This window comes from Somniosus microcephalus, unplaced genomic scaffold (genome assembly GCF_052327205.1).
Source record: "Somniosus microcephalus isolate GS21.2 unplaced genomic scaffold, FLI_Smic_1.0 scaffold810, whole genome shotgun sequence".
NCBI lineage: Eukaryota > Metazoa > Chordata > Chondrichthyes > Squaliformes > Somniosidae > Somniosus > Somniosus microcephalus.
In genome coordinates, this window is record NW_028225997.1 from 56,152 (window position 1) to 83,846 (window position 27,695).

At 42.3% G+C, this 27,695-nt stretch overlaps 2 protein-coding genes across 6 annotated transcripts in view; one reads left to right on the forward strand and one right to left on the reverse strand.

The window, feature by feature from the left end:
* On the forward strand, positions 1-22,211 carry LOC147081075 (BTB/POZ domain-containing protein KCTD21-like). Of its 4 annotated transcripts, none has more exons than XM_085980963.1 (4): positions 8-89; positions 4,801-5,189; positions 11,847-12,619; positions 21,989-22,211. In XM_085980963.1, the coding sequence occupies exons 3-4, from the start codon at positions 11,864-11,866 to the stop codon at positions 22,064-22,066; spliced, it is 834 nt and encodes a 277-aa protein (XP_085837089.1). In that variant the 5' UTR covers positions 8-89; positions 4,801-5,189; positions 11,847-11,863; the 3' UTR covers positions 22,067-22,211. The 4 variants fall into 4 exon arrangements, with proteins under 4 accessions (XP_085837088.1, XP_085837091.1, XP_085837089.1 ...); XM_085980964.1 differs by having other exon boundaries at positions 21-89; positions 4,801-4,831; XM_085980962.1 differs by lacking the exon at positions 4,801-5,189 and having other exon boundaries at positions 1-89.
* Positions 20,126-27,695, reverse strand: part of LOC147081076 (MIT domain-containing protein 1-like) — a 17,410-nt gene continuing 9,840 nt past the window's right edge. Inside the window, exons 6-7 of one of the 2 annotated variants that reach the window (XM_085980967.1) lie at positions 25,721-25,781; positions 20,126-22,177 (exon numbers count right to left, since the gene is read on the reverse strand). In XM_085980967.1, coding sequence (XP_085837093.1) covers positions 22,175-22,177; positions 25,721-25,781 — 64 coding nt within the window. In that variant the 3' untranslated portion in view covers positions 20,126-22,174. The remainder of the gene's footprint in view (positions 22,178-25,720; positions 25,782-27,695) is intronic. The other variant, XM_085980966.1, reaches the window with a different exon arrangement.

A 27,695-nucleotide genomic window follows, 5' to 3' on the forward strand; every position in this document is an offset into this window, starting at 1 on the left:
AAACGACGGGCGTTAAAACTACAAGGTCCAGAAGCCGCTGCGCTACCAGCTTCCACCACGGGTTTGTCACGAAGTTGGGTTGATGCAAGGTGAGTGCAGCGCACAATGCAGTCTTTGCCTGAATTTCAGATGTGCCTCATCTTCAGAGCGAACAGCGATTTTCCCGGGGGACGAAGTTGGGGGGGGGAGCAGTGATTCAGGATATGGATGCATTAAAAAAATGCTATTTCCCGTTGCGGCGCCACAATTTTCTGGACCCAGACCGTTTGGGATAGATTTTTATAATAATTCCACTGTCAGCCCTCATATGCTTTTAGGGTTAAAGTGATGAACGTTAAAACGTTTCTGCATTGTGATGGTTTCATAGCGCACCATGGGGTTATGGCTGTTCCGTTTTTTAACAGTATGGACTATGTTAAAGTTGTTTTGAAATGTATTCATTTACCTGGTTAATAGTTTAGCTATTGGGAAGTAGAAACGGCTTTAACCACAGAATAAAGTTTGGGAAATCAGATTTATGTTTAGCCAGTTATTTTATGGCAAGCATTGGTCGAAGAATTTGATGGGCATCTGAAGTTCACGTGAAATAGGTTATTTACACTTATCAATCAGAACTTTCCTCGTTTTCTTTACTTGTGAGAAAAAAATAGAAAAGTGAAGTAGAGAATCCCCCAGTATTCTCATTTCCAAATGTGTTTTACACATATGGTAATAGTTGCCACAAATTCATGTGACTGAATTTTTGTTTAGTTAGATATTCGCACATCTCCAGGCCACGTGTTGACTGTTAAATATTGGCAACAATGCTGTTTTTATCTCCGCAAACGCTATGGTACATACTGGTAATTTGTAGTATATCCTGTAAGACTGTGGTTGAAAGAGGATTTGTGCCATTTAACTTACGTTGGATCATTGCAATTCCACTACATGGCTGATTTCAACCAAAAAGAAGCTTGAGTACAGGGATTTTATTTTATGAAGTCAATTTAGAAATATCTTTTTTTAAAGGGAGCAAAGAAAATTTAAATTGAATCTCATGGGATGTGGTTGCTTTGAGATTTGTTAAATTTTATCTTTGATTAATTTATTTAACCTGATTTAAGCACTTCTATAATCTGTGTTCTAATGAAAAAAGGCTCAATTTTTCAAGTCTTCTATTTCCTCATACCAGGCAATGAATTTGTGCTGTACTGTCTTGATAACTTCAATATCTTTCCTCTAGTGTGGAGCCCAATACTGTATGCTGTACTCTAACTGAGGTCTTATTAAGGATTTATATAAGCTTATTGTTGCCTCTTATCTTTTATATTTTATACCTGTTGAGATAAAACCTAGAATACCATTAGCTTTTCTTACAGCCGTATCAACCCAAGGTGCTGCCTTTAATGTTCTGTGAACCTGTACCCCCAAATCTCTACTCTTTCACAGCACTGAGCCTACTTCCATTCGCAGTATAATTACTGCAATTTTTTCCCAAAATGCACCATCTCACAATTATTGACATTGAATTCCGTCTGCCACTTTTTAACCCCCCCCTCATCTTATTAATATTCCTTTGCAGCTTCATTTGGTCTACTAAAGAATTAACTACACCTATTTTGGTTTCATCTGCAAATGTTGACACCGCTGCCTCTAGGCCTTTGTGAAATCATTGATATACACCCCCCCCCCCCCTTTTTATCCCTCTCTCCCACATGGCAGCTGTCTCCCATTCTGCCAGCGCATTTCACACCTAATCTAGAGCCATCTTTTGTCTCCACTAGTCCTATCACCATCTCGTCTCATTTTGAATACCTCTTAATGTCTCTTCTCTTGTTCTCTCCCAGCCTGGCCTCTTAATCTATTTCATTTCCTGTGCCTCTTTAGTCTTGACAAAGGGTTCACCCGAAACGTTGACACTAATTTCTCTCCACAGATGTTGCCTGGCCTGCTGAGTTTTTCCAGCATTTTCTGTTATTTTAAACTCGCTCATCTTGGTCTCAAATCACTTCAGGATTCACCTCACCTCTGATATCCTCTTTTTAGTAAAGGCTGGTGTGAGGTACTTACTAAATACCTCTGCCATTTTTTGATCAAATTGACAATCTTCTCCTCTCAGGGGTCCCACCTTCTTTAAAAATTCTCTTTTTTACCAAAGTACTTGTAAAATAATTTTTTTTCTCATACTGCCTCTTGGTTTTCCTCATCTCACTTAACCTCTTATATTTTCATATTATCCTTTAGCTGTTTTCATTATTATTTGTTATATTCCTCATAGGCCCTCTTCAATTAATATTTTTCTAATCTATTTATTACAACATCCTAAAACTTTGAAACTTAAAAAAAAAAATGACCTGCTGTACAGTACTTTCTGCCAATTTCTCTTTCCACCTCACCTTAGTTAACTCACTTCTCATCTTTATAAAATCTGCTGTAATCCAATCTAATATATGACCTGACTTTTCCCCTTTATAATTGGATCATCAATTGTATCATGTTATGGTCATTATCTCCAAGGTGCTTACCCACATTTAGCTCATCTGCCTGGTCTAGTTTATTACTCAAAACCAGATCTAGCAACAGAGCTCCACCCTCGTAGGTCTACCAACAAACAGCTTGAGAAAGGAGTCCTGTACACCTTTTTGGAATTCCATTCCCTTTTCTCAATTTACATACTCCGTCCCAATCGACAAGTGGATAATTAAAAATCTCCCAAACGATAATTTTGTTATTCCTACTCCTGCCTCTAACCTGACGGCAAATTTCTTCTTCTATTTCCTTCCCACAATTTTGAAATTTGTAATACATCCTTTACTGATATAACAAGCATTTAAAAATACATATATTTGAGTTCCAATCATATTGACTTTGTATGTACCCTCCCCTTATCTGCATCATCCCTCTACAGCATGTATTCCCTCTTTTTACCAATATTGCCAGTCTGCCTTCTTTCTCAGCTTTTCTATCCCTCCTAAATAAATTATAACCCAATATATTTATTTTCCAATCTTGTCATCTGCAGCCAGGTTTCTGTTAATGCTATTAAGTCCAGATCTTCTGGCAAAATAATTGCTTTCAGTTCCCCCAGTTTATTTTCCACACTCTACACATTGCAATACATACATTGTAACCATTTTTTAACGCTACTTTTCCTATGCATTTTTGTCTAAGCTACCCCCTACCTCCACTCCTTTTCCTGGTTTATAAGTAGTCCATTTGATTTTATTCCTCTTTGCCATATCCCTCTTGCTAAATTGTTTTCAGTACGAATATTATCCTCATCTATTTCTCTTTTCTCTATTAGCTGATCCTGGTTGGCTTATTTTCCCAGAGGCCTCCCTCCTAGTTTAAATACTTTGTCACTTCCCTCTTTAATCCTTTTGCCAGTACATTAGCATCCTGCCTGTTCAGATATAGCTTTGCAGAATAGCTCAGATCTGTCCCAGAACTGGTGCCTGTGTCCAACAAAGTGAATCCCTCTTCCTGACATGTTTAGTCATGCATTAATTTTCCTAATCTTACATAGAATTGCATAGTATTTACAGCACAGAAACTGGTCATTTGGCCCAACACGTCTATACTGGTGTTTATGCTCCACACGAGCCTCCTCCCACCTTCATTTCTCCCCATCAACCCAATCTGCCTGTCCTTTACAACTTCACTTGGAACTCCGATACAGTGGCTTATTGAAAGGCTTTTACCCTTTAGCTCAGCTAAGATTTACAGAAAAAATTACCCAACCAGTACTATAACTTGGTTATGCTGTTCCTCTCAAATGGAGGTTTTGATGTTATTTGAGAAGTTTGCAGAAAAAGTAAAGTCCAGAAAATGAGAAATAAATTGAGTAAAAGTGGAATTCCACACTCTGAACCGAGGGAAAGAGAAAATAGAAAACAAATAGACAGTGAGGTACTTTCTGCCCCAATGCAGAAATGTAATTTTTCCTTTCTCTCATTTTTCATTGCTGTCTCTTCCTGAAAACAATCAACAGAAATCTGCTCCTCGGCCTCTGTTACTGATTTCAGCAAGCCACTAGGCGGGATGCAAGAGATCTGGTTCCAAGCCTCTGCTACTCTAAATATGCCAATGTTTTCCAGTTTCTATACCGCTATCCGCTTCAAGGTTGGTCTGAAACTGACTTTCACTTGACAGAATGCAACAGTTTTGGGTTGCATTTGGGGTGCCACTGTAATGTGCTATCAGAGCAGCACTGGATGCAAGTGGACACCTGAGATGTCTAGCCTCTGGAAGCAAAATGAACCATGTAAACAAAAATGGGAGTGATTGCTGACACAAACGTTTGAGTCATTCTGAGCATGTGCACCTGCATGGGGGCGGAGCCTAAACACTGCCCCGCCCCCACCAGAGCCGTGCATCTGCCTAGCCACAGGGCTGCAGCCTGAAACACATTTCCTCCTGTTGCTAGCCGTTTTTTGCGTGGAGACCCTCCACATTAACAGGTGGATGGCACTGTCATCGCTGCACTGGAGCAGCCTGCCTGTGACAGCGATTGGATCAAATTACACTTGCAGAGAAATTACATATTCCAGGCAAACTGTTGGGTGTGTCTTTTCCTTCAAGGGGATCAATCAGAAATCTGGTCCAACCCACTTTTGGTGCAAATAAACAGTCAACAAAAATATGGTTACAGATTGGTGATATGTTACTCATTTTTTTAAGTTACAGAAATGGGGGTATACTGGATGGGCGGATGGATGGGCGGCGCAGACACGATGGGCCGAAGGGCCTCTTTCTGTGCTGTAAAACTCTATGACTCTATGACTGTGGACTGAATGCAATTTTCTTCCCTCCCTTTTCCAGATTTCCATCTTCAGTTGGATTGTTCCTTAAAGTAAGGTCATCTTCATTGAAAATGCGAGTGAATTGTATTGCATGCTAAATATTTGGAGACATATTCATTCATCCACTTTGAACAAGACTTCCACAAACCCAACACTGAAGCTTTTTTTAGTGGTGGCATATTTCAAGATGCTGCCAAACTTTACAGGGAGTGGGACAAATATGCTACAATATACAAATTTGTGTTGGACTTAAAGAGGAAGATCTAATTTTAAAGTCAAGTGCTACTGGGGCTCCAGATCAGCAACCAGGAAGAAAAAGGATGTTGATTCTCAATTTGCATATGGGCAAGCTGGGCAGACTAACTGGGCACATTTCAGCAGTCTGACTCTATTTCCCAAACAATGATGGTAATAAAAAATGTGATAGTTTCATGAATATAGTAACTGTCTCACCAGCTGACTTAGAGGGAGGTAGCACTGGGTGGATTTGTGCACTAAGAGAGATAACTTGTATTTAGATAACACCGTATCACATCCTCAGGACATTCCAAAATGCTTCACAACAAATTAGTTGCTTTCAGTCACTTAAGTCACAGTCAACAACCAAGTCCAATTAATCTGATTTTGTTGGTATTGGCTGAAGTGAGATGGGTGGTTGGCCAGGACGACTTCAAATTTCACAAGGCAACAAACAAAATTCTAGAATCCAACATAGAAAAATGCAAGTTCCCACGGTTATCCACTAACCACTTATTTATATGTGACATATTACATGCCACTTATGTACTGCATAAAACTATTGTATTTCCAATAGGCCGTGCATCAAAAAACACTAACTGTAACACAATTGTAGAACAAATAAAATGACTGGGCCGGAATTTGCGATCGGAGGCGTACCTCCGGAGTATGCCTCCGACCCGATTTTTAAAAATTTTTTTTTTTATAAAAGGCCCATACCTACCTGCTGGCTCCCGGACTTCGAGTCCTGGGCCTGCAGGCATATGCTTGCTGTAAAGTCTGTGGGTTGTATAGCGAAGTAATACACAGACTACAAGAGTAACTTAAACAGGACTTTACTATTCAAAGGTCAGGGCGAATCTGCCCAATAAATCCTGACACAGCACTTATATACTGGTGTGGTCACCGTCGGTATTACAGTATACAGCAGCCAGGATAAAGTAGTGCCACACCTAAAATAGTTCTCTTAAAGGTGGACGGTTACATACAATAGTTCTCTTAAAGGTAGAACAGTTACATACACTACAATCCTCCCTTTTTAGCTTACAACATACTTATTCCCCATTAACATAACATCATAACATATCCAACTTCATGTTACAACAGTTCACAGAGGTAGTCTCTGCGGAAACAGTTCACAGATTCAGTCTCTGCGGGAAACAGTTCACAGATTCAGTCTCTGATCTTCTTGACTCGGTCCGGACCACGCCTCCGTGGTGTAGTCGGGTCACCTTGCTAGAGGGACTCATCCCACAGTCCTTCCCTAGACTTAACAGCTTTACTTCCATCACTTCTGAACCAGCATTGCTGACTTTTTAAAACAAACAAAAAACAGTTGGATTGCCTTGGGAAATTTTCCTACTTTCCAACTGATTTGGCTCCGTTCGGGGGACCACGTGTGTGATCGGGTAGAGGTAATAATGGTCCAGATGGTTATCATCTTCTGCTTCGTCTTTTCCTTTTTTGCTTCTTGGAGACTCTCGGGGCTCCATTGTCAGCTGCCAGCTGTAACGCCACCATCTCCCTATGTTCCTTAGACTTTAAGTGATTCATCCTGATTTCGGCACTTTGGGAGTTCTCGGCACAAGCTGGGCAGACCAGGTCCTCGTAATATTCAGTGTCACTCAACAGATCATGGTAATATTCGGTGTCGTCCTGAGCTAGGCCTGAGAGGGTCTTCTATTTCCTCCTTACCCAGCTGGACGTTAGCCGACTTTTGTTCCAAATCCCGACATCTGTCCTGAAGAGACTTCATCATGCGTTCAGATTCATCCCGCTTTTTCTGGGCTTCCTGCAAGTCTTTTACTAATGACCTCATTTGTGATTTCAATACTTCAACTTCATTCGGAGATTGATTGATCGGACTATTCAATCCCTCTACTGAAGTAGCTGTTTCAGTATTCTGTTGTTCTACATTGCCGTGCGTCAGCGTACTTTTGGCATCCAAGGGCTGTTCTGCTGCAGACTTCTCAGTCTGGGTTGCCACCTCAGCTCTTCCAATGACTTTTGAGAGCTCCCTTCCCTTTGAAGATTGAGGCTCGTATTTAAGTTTTTCCCATTTTAGAGTTTTATCCCTCAGCATATGAATGAGTTGGCTGACTGTTAACTCTTCTGCCATCATCCCTTTTCCATTAACTACAGGGCTGTTTATAACCTTGCCCTGGAGGAGTTGGCTGACTGTTAACTCTTCTGTCCTCATCCCTTTTCCATTAGCTGCAGGGCTGTTTAGAACCTTGTCCTGGGGCTCCTTTGCTGCTTCTACTTCGCCATCATCCGCAGCCCCCATCATTCGAATTTCCACAAATGAATCGTCCGGTGATGCTGCACCCAACTTCAGTAGGAGCTCGGAAGTCATGTCGACCAACTCAGCTTTTTCTGCCTGCAACCTGCTAACCAGCGCCTTCAGTTGCGGCACATCTTGTTCCACCGGATTGGAGCACGCCCCTTCAGAAGCCGAATCAGCTTTGATTCGTTTGGCCTCCTCGTGCAGACGGTTTGTGTGCTCCTGCTCCCTTTTCTTCCCCAGCTGCTTCTGTTGTCTTTCCAGATTCTCCCATTCGGTATCATAGAACTTTTTCATTGCTTTCATCTCTTGCTCGAGACGGCAATTCAATTGTTCTAATTGCTGTCGTAATCTGAAATAAGTTTGCATTCGAGCTCGATGTTCCTCAGTAATATATATGTCTGTAACTTGAACAGACTCAGAATTCTCTGTCAAGCTATGTTGTTGTTCAGAGGAATTCTGTTCTGAAACTTTGTTCTCCTCTGGAGCATAAGCCTTTATGCCCACATTCGTTCTACCAACCTTAGTCAGCAAGTTCATTTTAGACTTGTCTTTCATGCTTGGGCTGGTCTTATCGTCATCCGTTTCAGAGTCTGAGCTGATTGTCTGCCCCGAGTCCTCACTTGTTATTGCTTTGAGGTAGTGCCATTCCATGTCTATTTTCTTGATCCACTCCCGTCCTAGAAGTGGTGGTCCTCCCTCAGGTAGTATGTATAAGTCCATTCCGGGGTGTTCTTTGCCCCTGTCTCTCACCTTGACTCTTATCTTTCCCATGGGGTATACTTTATGCCCCGTGTATGTCTGCAATACGAACTTGGTATCTCTCAAGGGTATATGTGAGAATAGCCGGTTGTAATCCCTTCGATTTATGACTGATGGGGCTGATCCAGTGTCCAATTCCATTCTCACTTGGACTCCGGCTATTTTTAGCATGACCCAGATAGTTTGTAGGTCAGCTTCCTTACACACATTATGAATTCTCAGACTACCCAGTTCCTGGCCGCTTGGGTCTGAATCCGAATTCTGTTCATCTGAACTCTTCTCAACCACCTTGTGTACTTTGTTGTACTTTTCCTGTGATGGCTTTTTTTGGTTGTTGGTCTTCTTCCCTGACCGGCATACTTTGGCTATGTGACCCAGTTTGCCACATTTCCTACAGTCCTGGTTTTTAAACCAGCATTGGTTCTGGTCGTGTGTTGTCTTCCCACAACGATAACATTTCGTTGCACCCGAAGTAATTTGATCCACACTGAGGACCGCTGCCTTCAGCTGCATTTCCGCAGTTCCTTTCGCTGCGGCTTCGTGTGATGCTGCAATAAGGACAGCCCTATCCAGTGTAAGGTCGTTCTCTTCGAGCAGTCGCTTTTGCGTTCCTTCCTTCGACAACCCGCACACGAACTTGTCTCGCAATGCCTCTGTCAGATTTCCTCCAAACTGGCAGTATTTCGCTAGCCTACGCAGTTCGACCAAGTATTCCGCGTTGCTTTCCTCTTTCCGTTGCGTTCTCGCATAAAATTTGAATCGTTCCGCCAACATCAGCGGTGTGGGGTTCAAGTGATCCTTCAGAACAGCAACAATATTATCGAAGGTTTGATCCGCCGGTTTAACTGGTGCTAGAAGATGCTTCAATAGCCCGTATGTCTTCGCCCCCATCGAGTTTAGCAAGGTTATAGCTTTATCATCATCCTCTATTTTATTGGCCTCACAATATATCTCAATGCGTTCTACATACGTGGCCCAATCTTCTACCTCGGAATCGAAATCGTTGATGTTACCACGCTTAGGCATCTTCACCTCCCTGATAAACAACAATGAAATATTTCTTTAACTTTTTTTTTTCAAGATGGCGGTTTCCCCGCGCTTATCTTCTTTCCCCGCCCCTTTCAAAATGGCGGTTCCCGCTTCTGTCTTTTTCTCCGCCTACTGGCGGCTTCCCGCGGTTTCCCGCGCTTATCTTCTTTCCCCGCCCACTTTCAAGATGGCGGTTCCCGCTTTTCTTCCCCTGGCAGGAGGGGTAAGCTTCTCCCTCGGGCGACGGCCGCTGGCTTTCGGGGTTCGCAGCCTGCGCTTCGGCTTCAGCGCGTTCCCTTCTCTCGGCCGGGCAACCGGCTCTGGGTACAACCCGTTGACGGCGAACAGTTTCAGCCGCTGGGCTGGATCTCGCTCAGTCTTCCTCGGGCTCTGTCTCTCCCGCTCGCGCGGCTCTCGCTCGCTCTCTCTCGGGCTCTGTCTCTCCCGTTCGCGCGGCTCTCGCTCGGACTCTGTCTCTCCCGCTCGCGCGGCTCTCAATCGCGCCTCCCAGCCCTCTCGCAGTCCAGTGCTTCCCTCCCCGGCTGCGGCTGAGTTCTCCGCGATTTATTTATTTTATCTCTTCCCGCGCCTTACGATCCCGGTCGCAGCGCTTCGTGGCCTCGGTCACTGTCCGACCTTTTTCACCCAATCGCTCCTCCCAGCCTCTCGCAGTCCGGTGCTTCCTCCCCGGCTGCGGCTGCGTTCTCCGCGGTTTATTTATTTTTATCTCTTCCCGCGCCTTACGATCCAGTCGCAGCGCTTCGTGGCCTCAGTCACTGTCTGGCCTTTTCACCCCAATTGCGCCTCCCAGCTTCTCGCAGTCTGTGGCTGAGTTCTCCGTGGCTTATTTATGTTTATATCTTCCTGCGCCTTACGATCCCGGTCGCAGCGCCTCGTGGTCGTGGTATTTGTCCGGCCTTTTTCGCCGTCGCGGTCTAGTCGTCTCACGACGCTCCCCAGCCCGCTTGTACCACGGCTTCTGCTCCACGCTGCCCCAGTCTCAGTGCCTCTGGGCCCGACTTCTGTCCGGCTCCTTTCCCCCTCGACCGTGGTTGAGTGCACCGCCCTTATCCTCCGTTTATTTGTTTCTATTTTCCCTTTACTCACAGTCACCGTGGCCGACTTGCTTCTCGTGTTGATCGGCTCACTCACCACCGTGGCAGAAGGGACAATCCGTGCCTGTTGCCGATGGAAGACTTCGTGTTTGAAATCTTCCTCCTTTCTTGGTCTGCAGACTCGAGTTTTCTCTCAGCAAAACGACGAGGGCGGGTGCCTCTTCTCGACGCTCATTTACTTCTTCAGAAGTATTGTTGCCGCAGGGTAAGATCGAACTCGTCGCCACTGTAAAGTCTGTGGGTTGTATAGCGAAGTAATACACAGACTACAAGAGTAACTTAAACAGGACTTTACTATTCGAAGGTCAGGGCGAATCTGCCCAATAAATCCTGACACAGCACTTATATACTGGTGTGGTCACCGTCGGTATTACAGTATACAGCAGCCAGGATAAAGTAGTGCCACACCTAAAATAGTTCTCTTAAAGGTGGACGGTTACATACAATAGTTCTCTTAAAGGTAGAACAGTTACATACACTACACTTGCGTAAAAGCCCATGGATCCCAGGGACGCAGGCGGTTCAGAAGCATTCCTGGGATCACGAGGTCCAGATCCTATCAGAAAGGAGGATTCCTCATAAGCTTATGGGGATTCCAAAAATCTCCATAAGCATATGAGGAGTCCCCAAATAATTAAATAATTTACACAACAGGAATAAAAATAATGTTCCCATTTTCAAATGTAATTAAAAGTCCCTTTAAGGAAGCATTTACAATAAAAATTTAATTTTTTGAAAAATAATTTTCAACATTTTAATCCGGGCCAAAATTTACATAAATTAATTTTAAATGTTTGATTTTTTTAATTGAATTTTTAATTTAACATTTATATTAACCCTTACGCTGGTGAAAGCAGGCCCTATGCCTGCTTTTACCAGGCGTAAGAGTTTCATGGGCATTTGCTCGGCAGTAGTTGGGCAAATAGCCCATCTCTGCGCCAGCAAAAGTGATTTTTGGGTTGGTGGGTAGATCTGTCAAAGCGAACCAGTGCATGCGGAAACCTGGAACTTGTGCCTTTTACAAGGCTTAGGATGGCGTAAGCCATTATTGGCACCGCAAAATCCGGGCCAATGTTTTTAAAACATATCCCACAGAGTAAGCACATTATTACCAAAGTCATTAAAAGTAAATAAAGTGAGGCACTATTGCTCCAGTATTGTAATCAATTAGTATTTGTACTTTCTATTTTCTTGTTCAGCTGAGATGAGCCCATTGGGGTTTGTACGAGAGGATAGGGAGATTTCTAGGGCTGTGAATAGTTGGGTGATTTAAACCTCATTTAGACTGGACGGTTAGGAAGTGTTTTGTATGCAAAATCAGAAGAGATCTTCATTGTTGACCATATTTGAAAATAATTGTTCTAGTGCCTCTCTAACAAAGCCAGTCCCATCTCCTTCCAAGTCAGTTGGAGAAAGTATTAGAATCACAAAACTGTTATATGCTTGCCTAGGAAATAAGGTTGGGCCTAGGAAATGAGGACGCTAAGAATATGTAGTTACAACCCGCTCACATCAAAAGGGTGAGTGTGGAGGGGTAGCAGGAGTACTTCTGTTTAGTGCAGAGTATCTTTGATCTTTGCATTAAACACTCCTTTCATAAAATCTTTCTCTTTTTGTCTCCCTTTTCCTACAAAACAGATTGTAGTGAATTCAATATGTCTGATCCTATAACATTAAATGTAGGAGGAAAGCTATACACCAGTTCTCTGGCAACTTTAACTCGTTACCCAGACTCGATGCTGGGTGTAATGTTCAGTGGGAAAATGCCCTCAACTAGTGATCAGCATGGTAATTTCTTCATTGACAGAGATGGCAAAATATTTCGATACATTCTAAATTTTCTGCGCACATCAAACCTGGACCTTCCAGATGATTTTCAAGAAGTGGGGCTCTTGAAGAGAGAAGCTGATTTTTACCAGATCCAGCCTTTGATAGAGGCTTTGCAGGAGAGAGAATCTGAAAATGCCAAAGCGGAGAGGAATGCAATGCTCAACATTACTCTGGATCAGAGACTGCAGACTGTGTACTTCACAGTTAAACCAGCCCCACAAATGTACAACCTAACCTCATGTAGCACAGAGGTCTTTGATGCAAACATATTTTGCACATCAGTTGAATTCTTGAAGCACTTGAGCTCCAAGTTTTGTTACTTTGTCAATGGTAAACTTTCACCAATTGGTTATGAGAAAAAGGATCCACACCATTTGACACTACAGTGGGTTGGACATGTGGCAGTGTTGCCTGAAGATGAATACACAAGACAGAATTTAAAAAGACTATGGATTGTACCTACAAATGAGCAAGTCAACAATTTTCAGTTGTTTGTAGAGGAAGTGTTAAAAACAGCAATGAGTGATGGATTCCATGTGGATTCATTACAGCCAGATTCCTCTGACTTCATGAATTATAAGGTACTACGTTTAGTCCGGTATAAATAGAAGACTTAACTCTTAAAGTATTAATTATTAAATGTTTATTACTGTGTAACAGTAAAAGCCTTAAACTATTTTTTTCTCCTAAACTGTACGGCACTTTAGGATTGCTGCATTTACTTACCCTGTCTTTATTACTTTAAACAATAAGAGCTTAACAATGTAATCTGTGTGACGGTAGTTTATTTAATCATAATGATAAATTCTGCCACAGGCTCAATTTATTTTCACCCCTGGCTTTTACAATTACTATACGACTGTATATTGTTTTGCACTGGATTTTTAATGTTATTTACCACATGTGAGAAGAAATGTATAGTCTCAGATGTTTCTAATGACACCCAGATTTAATATTCCATTTTAGGAAAATTACCTTTGATAGTACATTACTGGGTATTTATGTAGTATACTGTACAAAACAGTTAACATACACAAATCCTCATAGGATCTACTCAATAATGGAATCATTGTTTTGTGTCAAATTTTCTTAGTGATGAAACAAACAAGGAAATCTAAAACATATTCTTTAATTTCATCAAATGAATGTTGGGAGTAAAATATTATTAGGGATGCAGTTAATTCCTAGCACCAGGTCTGAATTTGTAAAATGTTTTTATAGGGAAAGGGCCTCAGTGGATTAAAGCTACAAATGTTGCACAGTATCTAATTTATATCTATAAGGTTTTCAATATTAAGGTGTTGTGCTATTTAATTCTTCATTTAGATCATATTTAACCCAATGGTATTTAATTTAAAACAAATGTCACCGATTATTTTATTCTGCTATTATGTTGTATATTATACTTTTGCTGAAGATTTGCAAAAATCCTATGGTTGGTTAACAAGTAATTTTCATGATTTATGGTGAGTAAATGAATATATTTCTTAACACCTGTGATGTATGCTAATAAAGACTACATAAACTATGGGGGCAGGGGCTGGACAATTTACCAGGATCTCCATTAAGTTAACAGTGGCTCTTGTTGCCAAATTGCATTTCTTCAAATAATTTACAAATATAAAACATTATAGAAATGGTGCATGTTAAGGACTTGACTTTCCAGACCACTTGGAATACTTTCCTAGTAGAAATAACTTGTATAGGAAGGATGGCCTATGCAGAACCAGATGGAATTTGGGCTGTTAATAGAGAACATAAAAGTAGCAGTTGTGACTTATTGAAACTAATTTTGAAGGGAGAAGGTCCTTCTACTTTGGCAAACATAGTGGAGCAAATTGTTATTGCTGACCAGAAGTTAAGAGGGAAATTAATAACTTTCAGGGTAAAGAGGAAATAAATAACTTTTAGGGTAAAGAGGATCAAATAAGGTAATACTGATGATCTTAAATGCTTTTATTAGTAATGCAATATATACTCCTTATATTAGCTTGTGAAAATATAACACTTAAGGCATTACAGAAGCACAGCTGTGAACAGAAGAGGGACAAACAATGGAACTAAGAAGATACAGAAAGTTCTACTTCAGTAAAAATAATCAAATGAGTTAGGTGACTGTTATTGTCAGGAATAGTATGCAGCATAGGATTTCAAAGCAAAATGAATGGACCAGAAACGACCAAAGTGGGAGGGAGAAATACCAACAATGCCATGAGTGGTAATAATCAACTGTTTCTTATAGTTGAGTCTCTGTCAACTGACCGTGGTACTAAGCATTCATTGACCATTATTATGTTACTGACCATTGCTGGGGATTTGCTAAGTGCCTTAGGACCGGTAAGAGCGGAATCGTGCAAAGCTAGTCCCACGGAACTGGACATCAGAGGAGTAGTGTTGAAGGAGGGTGGTATGATTGATTGCATCAAATGCCACAGCGAGATCAAGAAGGACCAGGAGGGATTATGCACAATGGTCATGCAGGCTGTAATTTGTGACCTTGGACAGAGCAGTCTCGGTGCTACAAGCAGCATGGAAACTAGGCTGAAGGGATTCAAACAGGGAGTTTTTGAGGTAGATGGGAATGGACTATGGTGATGATACTTTGGAGAACCATAGAGAAGAAAGATAGATTAGAGATGGGGCAATAGTTAAAAGGGAAAAACAGATTGAAGTTGGGTTTTTTGAAGAGAAAGGTTGATGACAGCAGTTTTGAAAGGAAGAGAGATGGTGCTTTAGCAAAGTGAGGTGTTAACAATGTTGGCAAGTAAAGTGGTCTGGAAAGGTAGTTGGGTGAGAGGGAGCCGGAGATGGGTGTCATGGAAGAGAAGAGGTTGGAAAGTGGGAGATGGGAGAGAAACTCAATTTCCCATCTCCAGAAATGAGATTACAAATCTCTCCAAGATATTCATCGTTCCTCGAACTACTGCTCTCGCCGCATCCTGAGATCCACGCTCTACGCCATGCGGCGCCACATGAACACTCTCGACCTCTCTCTTCAGCAACACCGGCGCACTCTATCTCAAAGCTGTCCGGGTCCACGGTTCCATTTCATTCTTCGACTCATCCGACGCTTCAACAAAAAACTTTTTTTCTTCCTTTCCGATGTCAAGGATCGCAAGCTTCATCAACTCTTGGACACCAACGCCCCTCCGGAACCTTCTTCCCCATCACTTTCCTCTGACCCCCCTTCTAATCTCACCCCCTGCCGTGTTTTCACTATCCCCTCTGACCTTCCACTCTCTGACCCCGAACGATCAGTCCGCAGCAAAGGCCTGAGCTTCATCCCCTTACGCCCCCACCTCAATGAATTTCGAGCTCGGCACGATGTTGAGCTCTTTTTCCGCCGCCTTCGTCTCCGTGCCCACTTCTCTGGCCAGGAGTCTTCCCCCCCTGCACAACTGACCCTTTCTCCCGCTTGTAGAATTCCCGTTCTACCTGGACCCCTCCCCCTGGCCTCTTACCCTCTCTAGATCTTTTCATCGCTAACTGCCGCCGTGACATCAGCCGTCTCCATTTCTCTGCTCCCCTCACTCACTCCAACCTACCTCCCTCTGAACTTGCAGCACTCCATTCTCTTAGATCCAACCCTGACATTGTTATTAAACCCGCTGACAAGGGTGGTGCTGTTGTTGTTTGGCGCACTGACCTCTACCTAGCGGAAGCTGAACGCCAACTCTCCGACACCACCTCCTACCTCCACCTGGACCATGACCCCACTACCGAACATCAAACCACCGTTTCCAAGACTGTCACTGACCTCATCTCCTCTGGAGATCTTCCCCCCCGCTGCCACCAACCTCATAGTTCCCCAACCCCGCACGGCTCGCTTCTACCTCCTTCCCAAGATCCACAAACAGGACTGCCATGGTAGACCCATCGTTTCAGCCTGTTCTTGCCCCACGGAACTTATCTCTTCCTATCTTGACTCTATCTTTTCTCCTCTTGTCCAGTCTCTTCCCACCTACATCCGCGACTCTTCGGACGCCCTCCGCCACTTTAACAGTTTCCAGGCCCCAACCGCTTCCTTTTCACCATGGATGTACAATCCCTCTACACCTCCATCCCCCACCGGGATGGCCTGAGGGTGCTCCGCTTCTTCCTTGAACAGAGGCCCGACCAGTCCCCATCCACCACCACCCTCCTCCGCCTGGCTGAACTTGTTCTCACATTGAACAACTTCTCCTTTAACTCCACTCATTTCCTCCAAATCAAAGGTGTTGCCATGGGTACCCGCATGGGTCCTAGCTATGCCTGCCTTTTCGTGGGCTATGTAGAACAATCTTTGTTCCAGTCATACTCAGGTCCCCTCCCTCACCTCTTTTTCCGATACATTGATGACTGTATCGGTGCCATTTCCTGCTCTCGCCCCGAACTTGACAATTTCATTCACTTTGCCTCCAATTTCCACCCTTCCCTCACTTTCACATGGTCCATCTCTGACTCTTCCCTTTCCTTCCTCGACTTCTCCGTCTCCATCTCTGGGGATAGGTTATCGACCAATATTCACTACAAGCCCACTGACTCCCACAGCTACCTGGCCTACACTTCCTCCCACCCAGCCTCCTGTAAGGACTCTATTCCATTCTCCCAGTTTCTCCGTCCCGACGATGCCACCTTCCACACCAGTGCTTCAGACATGTCTTCCTTTTTCCGCAACCGAGGATTCCCCTCTACCGTGGTTGACACTGCCCTTGACCGTGTCAGTTCTATCTCCCGCACTTCTGCCCTCACCCCTGCCCCTCCCTCCCGGAACCACGATAGGGTTCCCCTTGTCCTCACCTTTCACCCCACCAGCCTCCACATTCAACGGATCATCCTCCGGCATTTCCGCTACCTCCAAAGTGATCCCACCACCAAACGTATCTTCCCCTCCCCTTTCAGCATTCTGTAGGGACTGCTCCCTCCGAGACACCCTAGTCCACTCCTCCCCAAACAGCCCTTCCCCTTCGCCTGGCACCTTCCCGTGCAAGCGGAGGAGATGGAACACATACCCCTATACCTCCCCCCTTCCCACTGTCCAGGGCCCCAAACACCCCTTCCAGGTGAAACAGCGATTTACTTGTACTTCTCGCAATCTAGTATACTGTATTCGCTGCTCACGATGTGGTCTCCTCTACATTGGGGAGACCAAACGCAGATTGGGTGACCGCTTTGCGGAACACCTCCGTTCAGTCCGTAAGGGTGACCCCGAGCTTCCGGTCGCCTGTCATTTTAATTCACCGCTCCATTCCCACTCGGACCTCACCGTCCTTGGCCTCTTGTATTGTTCCACGGAAGCTCAACGTAAACTCGAGGAACAGCACCTCATCTTCCGATTAGGCACTCTGCAGCCTTCCGGACTCAATATCGAGTTCAACAATTTCAGATCATAACCTTGGCCCCTATTACATTTTTCTTGTAATTTTTCCACTCCTTCTCCCCCCCCCCCCCCCCCTTTCCTTTTGTTTCTCTCACACGTGGCAGCTATCTCTTGCCCTGCCAGTACACTTCACACCCAATCTCAACCTATTACCATCTCGTCTAGCTTCGAACACCTTTTATTGTCTCTCTGCTTTTGTTTCTTTTACTTCTTTTGTCAGATCGCAGATTTTCTTTCCAGTTTTGAAGAAGGGTTCGACCCGAAACGTCAACTCAAATTTCTCTCCACGGATGTTGCCTGACCTGCTGAGTTTTTCCAGTATTTTCTGTTATTTCGGATTTCCAACAGTATTTTGCTATCGTAGTAGCATAGATGTGGGACTGGTTGGGAAAGGAGGGGGCAAAGGCAGCTGCACAGATACCTCCATGTTAAAGAAGAAATCCACTTGGTATTGGAAAGGAAAGAAAGAGGTTTGATTAGGGAATGCAATTCTGGAAAAGTGGGAGGATTTGGTTGAAGAAAGAGAGACAACGGAGTGTTTAATATGGTCGAGCCAGCTTTGGTGGTGATTTGACTAAACCATTTGTGTGCAAGGTGCATTTGAGTTTGTGACCTCCGAATTTAAGGAAGCGACGAGGGAAACTGTACCAGGAGGAATGGCAAGGGTGGGAAACTGGAAGTGATTCAGTGGGAAGGAGGGTATCAACGCAAAAGTGAGAGCAGTTCAACAACAGCAGAGGTGTTGTGATGGATGGATGATCAGAAGGGAGTTGAAAGATTGAGAGTGAATTAGTGAGGAAGTTTAGGGAGTGATTTTCAGCGTTGGAAGTTAATGGAAGTTTGGGGTAGGCAAGGACATGAATCGGAAGGCAGACAAGGAAGTGATCAAAAATAGAAAGGGGAGTGGTCACAAGATGGCAATGCTGGGACAAGGATCAAGTGGCTGTGGATGGGAGAGTTTACGTGATGGGGTTCTCTGTTGGGTGAGGTTGAGTGGACAGCAGGGCAAAGGAATCAGAGGAGAGTGGACATGGGGAGTTTGGCAATTAATCTAGACAAATCAGAACCAGACAAATTCAGTTAATCAGATTATCTTGGAAATATACATTTGCAGAAGACTATGAAGAACATGTATTGAACAAACTCAACTAAACATTTACAAGACACATGGGCCAGATGAGATGCATCCTATAATCGTTAAGAAAGTGAGCAAGTAAATAGAATTGGGAATTGATAAATACTGTGCTGTAACTAAGGACTGGAAGATAGTGAATAATATTTAAATATTCAGAAAAGTAGTAAGTTATTCATCTGGGAAATATTGACTAATCAATCTAAGGTTGGAAATCAGTTAAATGCTTCAGGTGCCTTTACGGGATGTTATTCATTTAAAGAGCATGGAGGCTAAACAAAGTCATTATGGTTCTAAAAGTTAATCATACTGAGTTTTTTCAGCAAACTGAAGGACAGATGAGGGCAAGCCAGCAGGTGTAATGTACTTGAATTTTCAGAAGGCATTCAGTGATGGTCTAACTCATTGTTGAACTTCCACATACAAGTAGAATTGTGCGTCATCCCCAGAGAGTAAGAGATGGAATTCATAGTGATGCTATTCTTTTATAAGAACTACATGCCATGGATCACTATGTAGATGTGATGTTTGCTGCTGTGCCATGAATAAGGCATATCTCTGGGCTGTGCTCCTAATTCTTTTTCTCCATTATTAGCAGCAGCTCTCTCTTTTCCTGCATAGTTTGTTTCTCACTGTTTGATCATCATTGCTTCTGTGTATTCTGTCCAGTATCTAGATCTGGCTTTGGTAATATTGTCAAAGCATCTCCTGTTGTGGCACTGGCCAGCCCGTTCTGATTTCTGGTGAGCTGGTCCCAGCTGCTGCAATGTTTTTTGGTTCCAGTAAAAGAAACTGTAGCTTGGGCATTGCTAAAGCATTGGCACTTTAGGATCAAACCTAATCACCCATGGCAACTGGAAATAGTTTTTGACATCTTGGCATTTGATTAAAAACAAACTTTACATGTGGTTTTCTTTCTCAACAGAAGCTGAAATTATCCTTGTCTAGACAAATGACTGATAAAAGTACCCTTGTGTGTGTGCTACCCAAAGCAACAATCTAATATGTTGTATCTATGCCACAAGACTGAAGCCTATTGTCAATCTTAAGTCCCAACTGCAATTGTTTATACAGCTGTATTGACCTAATATAGTGGCATGAGCTTGCTCCACTGAACACATTTGTGCCATTTGAGTGAAGTGTTCTGTCATAGTAAGAATGGTTTACGATCTTGGCACTGCATTATCTGTGTAATTTAGACATGATGGCAGCAGCATTTTTGTAGTGCCCTTTGCAAATGAACTTCTAGGTAGTGGCCGCATTGCCCTGAGAAGTTGCTGTTGATGTGTCCATTTCACAACGAATAGAACCTAACTTCTTAGATTGCTGCTTTGGGCAACACACACAAAAGTACTTTTCAGTTGCTAATAAGGGTATTATGTGCCCAGGAATTGCAGTCTTGAGACTAACATTCTAATGAAGTTGTGGTGTTAGTGACTGCAGGATGGGGAGGGCACAGGGCTTGGAGTTGCGTACATGAAGCTTACAAAGTGGAGGCCTCCCATGATGCCTGGCCAGTTTGATCTAGATTTGTAATATTGCATTTGCCAATTTGACACACTTGTACAGTCTACAATAAAACTATTTTAGATAATGTATTTAAAAAAAATATTTATTTCATCTGCCATCCCACAATTTCTATACACACTATCTGGAAGCAGATCCATATTAACAAAGGCTGCTAGGAAGGCAACCAAGATGTTTTTGGCCAAATGGCCTAAATTACATGAGCTTTAACTCATTAGCCACTTGGAAAATCATGGCAGTAGGACATTTTTAACCAGAGAGATTTTTACAATTGTATTCATGTCATATTGCTTTATAACCCAGTAACTCTATGATTAAAGATGGTGTAAAGGTTCGTTACTCTTTTTTAAGTTCCAATCTGACCTGTGAAAATACACTTTCTTCCATATGCCACCTTTCTCGAAGAATTTCTAAATGTAAGTACTGTACACCAATGTGATCATATTATGTTTACTCACTACTATTAGAAATGGAGACATTGAGTCATTGTGGAAAGTAGCCAAATGAAATTGATGAGTCAGCAATCTTGGGTGGAGAAGAGAAGATAGGCTAATCAAGAATTTATTGAAGACCTAACATTGTTTTTGTTTAAACAGAACTTTATATGGTCACTTATCTTCACTTTTGCTAAATTACTGCATGTATATGAAGATAAACTAAAGTGAATATGCATTACATTTTTTACAGTATGAATTGGGTAAAGTTGACACTAGAATGTATATCAAATGGAGTTTATGCCATTAAAAGAGGGTTAGTTTGCCTGAGATGTGTTCCATTTACAAGGCTTTTGTAATCCATCCTCCATCATTAAAACTGCTTGTGTTGCTCTAAAATATTGGTTCCTACACAATGATGAGTATATAAATTGTTCAGTTTACCATGCATAGGAATCAACGTGGAGCTATGATAAGTGAGTGAGCTGTCCGCTTTTATCAAATGTATACTATAATATTAAACACAGAAAATCTTGTAAAGTTGTTGGTACATTTAGCAAAGAGTTAAACAGTTTGAATATTTAAGTTTAATTTTGGTAAGAAAACTTGCTTGCTAGTTATTCATGCAATATTACAAAAAAATTAAAAATACTTGAATTAAAAATCTTGAAGTTTCAGTTTTAGTACATTGCATAACAGAATAAAATAACCAGAATAGTAAGGTCTCCAAATTATGAATTCTTTGTATGCTTGATATGGAAAATGTCCACTGTAGTTTCATGGCACTGTCTCAAGTCAAAGTCACAGTAGCCAATAGAAAATCGGCCCTGGAAAAATAACATGAAAGTGATCTGAAGCATTGTCTACACCATTTAAAAAAAAGTTAATCACAACTTACAGCATTTATACTTCACAGAAACTTTTGTTGACTGCAATATTCATATCTTGGCCACTTTGTTGAATTTCTGACATGCATGACTGCTAGTTCACCTAGAAAAATAAATCAAAGCTGCCTCCATACTTTATGTACTTTCATGTATGTGTATGTGAATGTTAAGTTTATTACATTTCTAACTTGTTCATTGTCTGATTGCTTCTTGCTGTTTTTAATTTTCATATATATTCTCTCTCTCTTTCTGTTTCCTCCTTTGCTTCTCACTTGTTGCACCCCCTGGGCTTTGTCATTTACTCAGTCCCTGTTTATGTTGCCTGAGTGATTTAGCTAAATACACTTAATGGAAATTTATTCCATTAGGAGGATCATGTTTTGGGATGTTTGACTATTTTCCACAGAAGATTTAGAGAGAGTTATTTTTATTAAGGTTTTTAAAGCCGTGTATTATCAAATAAAGACCCCTAGACGAAAGTTAATGTTAATGGCGGTTGTTTTCCCAAAGACTAAACAATAAGCAATTTGTAGGCTCATCTCAGTAATTGGAAAACACCTCAAACACAATATGTTGTAAAGTCTTTAATCCCTATCTGTCTGTGACCACAGGAAGATAAAATAGATACCAGCAGTTATTCAGGTCGTGGAAACAGAAATGGTGGACGAGTTAGAAGGCATCTTGTTTAAGTCAAGTAACGCAATCCACTGATGGTGGGGAATTGTATATGCTTTACATTGTATTATTACGTGAAGATATCTTGTTCTGATGAATAAAGCGAGTTCTTTCTGTTCAACCTACTGTGAAATAAAGTAGTTTATCGATGCATATTAAGTCCCGTCTCACAAAGTGTTCATTCAGTCCAGCTTTGAAGAGAGGGAAGAAGCACACATGCAAAAAACACAAGTTCACATCAGAGGGGAATACTATAGTTATGCTATTGTAAAGTAGATTAAGGTAGTGTGAGCCAACTCCCATAAAATGAAAATGCTCAGGCCACTTACAGGAGTGATTGATGCCACTGCATCAAGAAGATAACTATAGCAGATTCAAGTTTGTAATTACTGGTGCCAGCAACCTGGGATACTGAGTTAGGTTGGTGAGAAAGGCATTTCAAGTCAGATAAAATTGAACAAAATCAAGGCAGTAAAATATAAAAAGGTCAACCAGATCAAAGGAGGCAGAAATTGTGTTTGCAATTGGAGGAAAAAGATAAGGATAGAGCATTCTAGTTAGAAATGTTGAAATTGGAGGCTGAGTGTGCTGGAAACAGGAGGAACAGTGAGAATGAGAGCAACATGCATTTGAGGCTATTGAAAAAGAAAATAAGGCCAATGAGAAGGAGAAAGAACTTTGTGATACTCTTGAACTGAGAGAAACACACATCAGCAGCTGGTCTGGTAAATGGGGCCATGGAATGTGGGGCCCACCATTTTATTAAATCAAACCTTTAAAATTTGTAATAAGAGGAGGATGATAGTTTTATCCAGGCTTTTGAATTATCACCACAAATGGTACAAAAATGAATGGGCCAGCTACATCACAATGTTACTAAGTGGAAAAGCACCAGCACTGTTTTCTTGTATTAATCCTGTAAATAGTATGGATTAGTCTATTGTAAAGTGTACTATTCTCAGGGCTCAGATGCAAGGGAGATGGCATGTTTCAAGATGTGTTGACCATTTTTCCACAGGATTTGGAGAGTTACTTTTAATATTGGGTTTTTAAAGTTTATTCTACATGTTTAAAAAGGGCACCTAGATGAAAGGTGGTTAATATGGTAATGGAAAGATCCAAATATGCATCAGGGACAATTTATTTGACTTTGTGCTGCTGGTGGATAGCCTACCTGCCAGGCATCCATATTGGAAATTGAGGCATACACTGTGTTTTTACCATTTAAATTAATATTGGAAAATCATGTGCAGCGCATGCCAGGACCAGAGTCAGAAAATGACTTCTATGTCTATTTCTGATCTCCCTTACTCTATGCTTCGATCCCTTTGTGGACCGAATCACTTTTTTTTTTAACCTGCGCTACCTCCATTAATGTCTTGTTCATTAATGAGCAAGATACAGAACTAGGAGGTGCGGCTTTCCCAGTCTTACTTGGGATGTGAAACTGAACTAATCTCACCAAAAGGAATTAGAAATTAGGATTTCAGTATGCAGAGAAGGCAGAGCTACCTTCCTGGAAGTTTGGTTTATTGCTGTAAGAACAGGCATAAGCAGATCTAATGTTGGCAGCACTGGCAACAACAGGAAGTCAGGCACATTACATGAGAATAGAAATAAATGTGTTGCTGTTCTGTGCAACATCTGACATGAAGTTGTGAATGAGCCAGTACTTGCTCTGTCCTATCTGGTGTCTGCCAGAAACTTTGCACTTTAGATCCCCCATTCTATTTCACTTCTTTGCGGTTTGTTCAGGCTGTATCTATATGTGCAACCTCGGTGCTCTCAGCAAACCATCAAGTCCCACATATAATCCATCACCTAATATTGTCTGCTTAACATCAACCCCATTGCTGCTGTAACCCTCACCTACACCATCATCACCTCCATGCTTGACTTCTCCAACTCTCTCCATGCTGGCCTCCCAAGTTTCACCCTGTGCAAACTCCAACTCATCTAGAACTATACTGCATTTTTTTTTTTTAACGTACTAAGACCCAAATTTTGTGGTGTTAATAATGGTGAGGCTAACAGCGCTCGCTGTTATGGGGTAAAAAAAAAAATCGGGCAGCAACCTCCGGAGTACGCACATCCGCAGTTAAACATGGAAATCTGGAAGTTGCGGTCCGAGTTAACCTGCTTCACCACAGGTTGTGCTATAACAGTACTCGCCGATAGACTTGGCAGTGAAATCAATGTAAGGGTGTGAAATTGCAGTACTTACCCACTGAACACGGCAGAAAAAGTTAGGCTGGTGCATTTAGGTGTAAGTGAATTTTTAACGGTGTGATATGTCCTAATTGCTGCCAAACAATCCCTCTGGCCTTGAAATTTTAATTTTACAACTAGAGTCTCTCCTTCAGAATTGAGATTTAAAAACTTTTTCTTTTTCTGTCTGTCTCTTTTTATCTCTCTCTCTTAATCCCATCTTTCATTCCTAATCTTTATTTCGCTTTCTGTACATAATTTATGCTTTCTGGTTTAGACTCTGCGTATCTCAGTGAGGATTCTTCAATCTGATTGGTTGAAGAACCACGCTGTTGCTTGTCTTGCTCACAGATGCCTGTAGAGGGCACCATGCTGGATCAGACGCCTGATGACAGCAAGTCTACGCTCAAAAGCCCGCAAACACTCTGGGCAGCTGTCAGCATGGTGAATGGTATGCGCCATTCCTTCGCCGATGTTTACAAAATCCGGGCCATTCTGTTAGTGTTGACCTCCACTGGCTCCTTGTCCCGCAACACATTGATTTCAAAATCCCGAGGCTTAGAAATCTCTCCCCAGCCTTGCTCCACCTTATGTTGGCAACATCTTCCAGCAATACAGTCCAGCTCCCCGGCCCCCTCCCACAACCTCACATAGTGGTAGAACCTTCAGCAACTATGTCTAGTACATTGGGATACTGTTCTTCAATGCCTGTGGCTTGCTACATCTCTTCATATATTCAAACGTTTCCACAAAACCTTCTTTGACCACAGTTTCAGTCACTTCCACCAACTCTCCTCCCTTCTCCTTCTCAGTGTCTGATCCCTCTTGTGAAGGACTTTGGGACATTTCTCTCTATTATGGGTGCCGTATAAATGCAAGTTGTTCCATCCCATATCCAAACAACAACTTGTATTTATATAGTGCCTTTAACGTAGTAAAATGTCCCAAGGCGCATTAAAAGACAAAAACTTTGACAGAGGCATATAAGGAAAACTTAGGGCACGTGACCAAATGCTTGGTCAAAGAGGTAGGTTTTAAGGAGCGTCTTAAAAGGAGGAAAGAGAGATAGAGGGGCGGAGAGGTTTAGGCAGGGAATTCCAGAGCTTAGGGCCTAGGCAACAGAAGGCACAGCCACTAATGGTTGAATGATTATAATCAGGGATGCTTAAGAGGGTAGAATTAGGGGATCCAGGGTAAAATACAAGAATCCCGAAAGGGTTATGGAAGCATGGTCTTAATTAGTACTGGTAGACACAATCAGTAACATAATGTGCTTCAGATATGGGGTCATTTCTACAGTGTGTTAATTCATCATATACATAGTTGAGCTCAGTAACATGTCACTTTTTCAATATTTCATCAGCATTCTTGTATAAACAAAATAAAAACAATCATTCATTTGGAATTATTTTTTAACAATGGTTTTAATGGTCAGACCCCCCTCTTAACTAGAAACAAACCTGAGTTTTTTTAAAGTAATCTAGTCCTCTTCCAATCTTGATCATCCACCCATTGTTGAATCTGTGACAGATAAAACATTTTACTCACAACTACAAACTCTAGAAAAACATTGTTGCTTTCTGAAAAAGAGGGGGCAATACATAGCAACATAGACTTTCTAATGTTCTCAAAAATATAAAATCTTATACATTCACAATACAACACTTAAAATTTTCTGAACAGAGAACATGGAGGTGAGGTGAGAGTGACAGCCCTTGACATCAAGGCAGCATTTGACCGACTGCGGAATCAAGGAGCCCTAGTAAAACTGAAGTCAATGGGAATCGGGGGGGAAGCTGCTCCACTGGCTGGAGTCATACCTAGCACAAAGGGAGATGGTTGTGGTGGTTGAAGGTCAATCATCACAGCCCCAGGACATCGCTGCAGGTGTTCCTCAGGGCAGTGTCCTAGGCCCAATCATCTTCAGTTGCTTCATCAATGACCTTTCCTCCAACATACAAGGTCATAAATGGAGATGTTCGCTGATGACTGCAGAGTGTTCAGCACCATTCACAACTCCTCAGATAATGAAGCAGTCCATGCCCGCATGCAACAAGACCTGGATGACGTTCAGGCTTGGGCTGATAAGTGGCAGGTAACATTTGCGCCACAGAAATGCCAGGCAATGACTATCTCCAACAAGCGAGAGTCTAACCACCTCCCCTTGACATTAAATGGCATTACCATCGCCGAATCCCCCACCATCATCAACATCCTGGGGGGGGTCACCATTGAACAGAAACTTAACTGGACCAGCTACAAATACTGTGGCAACAAGAGCAGGTCAGAGGCTAGGTATTCTGCGGTGAGTGTCTCAACTCTAACTCCCCAAAGCCTTTCCACCATCTACAAGGCACAAGTAAGGAGTGTGATGGAATACTCTCCACCTGCCTGGATGAGTGCAGCTCTAACAACACTCAAGAAGTTCGACACCATCCAGGACAAAGCAGCCCACTTGATTGGCACCCCATCCACTCCCTCCACCACCGGTGTACCGTGGCTGCAGTGTGTACCATCTACAAGATGCACTGCAGCAAGTCACCAAGGCTTCTTCGGCAGCACCTCCCAAACCCACGACCTCTACCACCTAGAAGGACAAGGGCAGCAGGCACATGGGAACACCACCACCTCCAAGTCACACACCATCCTGACTTGCAAGTATATCGCCGTTCCTTCATTGTCGCTGGGTCAAAATAAAATCACCTTGTAAAAGAGTGGTTATACTTTACATTTGAAAAAAAATGAATCCAGAAACTTACCAGTAAACTTACCATTCCCATTCTATAGAAGGCATTTTATATAATTTCTATTAGGGAATAAAGAATAAATGCTGTGGAGTTACAGAAATATATTGAATGCATTTCATAAAAGTATATTTCCTAATTTGGGGCATATTTAATTTTGTTAGTCTGTTGCTCATTTCACTTTAAAGGCTTGTGGAGGGAAGAGAAAGAATGGGAGCAACATTGGGGTTAAGTATAGCTACTATCCTGTAAAGTAATGAGAGGTGTACTTAAAAATGTAGAGAAACTGTAGCTAAAGCCAACAAGGTATTGGGTTGTAGTAATAGAACCAAATCAAAGAACACCATTTTGCCACTGCATGGCGCTGGTCAGACCGCATCCAGGGTACTGTGACCAGTTTTAGTTCCCCCCACATGATGGGCGATATTGGAAAAGATGTAGAGGAGAGCTACAATAATGATTGTTAGCTTAAACCTCAGCTACTCGGATAGGCTCGAGGACCTTAGTCTATTTACTTTAGAGCAGCGTTGATTTAGAGATGACCTGATAGAGGTCTTTAATATAATTAAAGGGATGCCTAGCATCCTATTGATAGATTATTCCAGTTTAACAGATTGGGGAGAACCAGGAGACATGAATTCCCAGGGGACATAAATTTAAGTCATGTAAGAGTAGGTATAGACTGGATATT

Bases quoted from the DNA above. Each gene is read 5' to 3' on its own strand.
- LOC147081075 (XM_085980962.1), top strand. The intron at 12,620-21,988 runs GTACTACGTTTA...CTGTGACCACAG, and splicing joins CTGACTTCATGAATTATAAG to GAAGATAAAATAGATACCAG.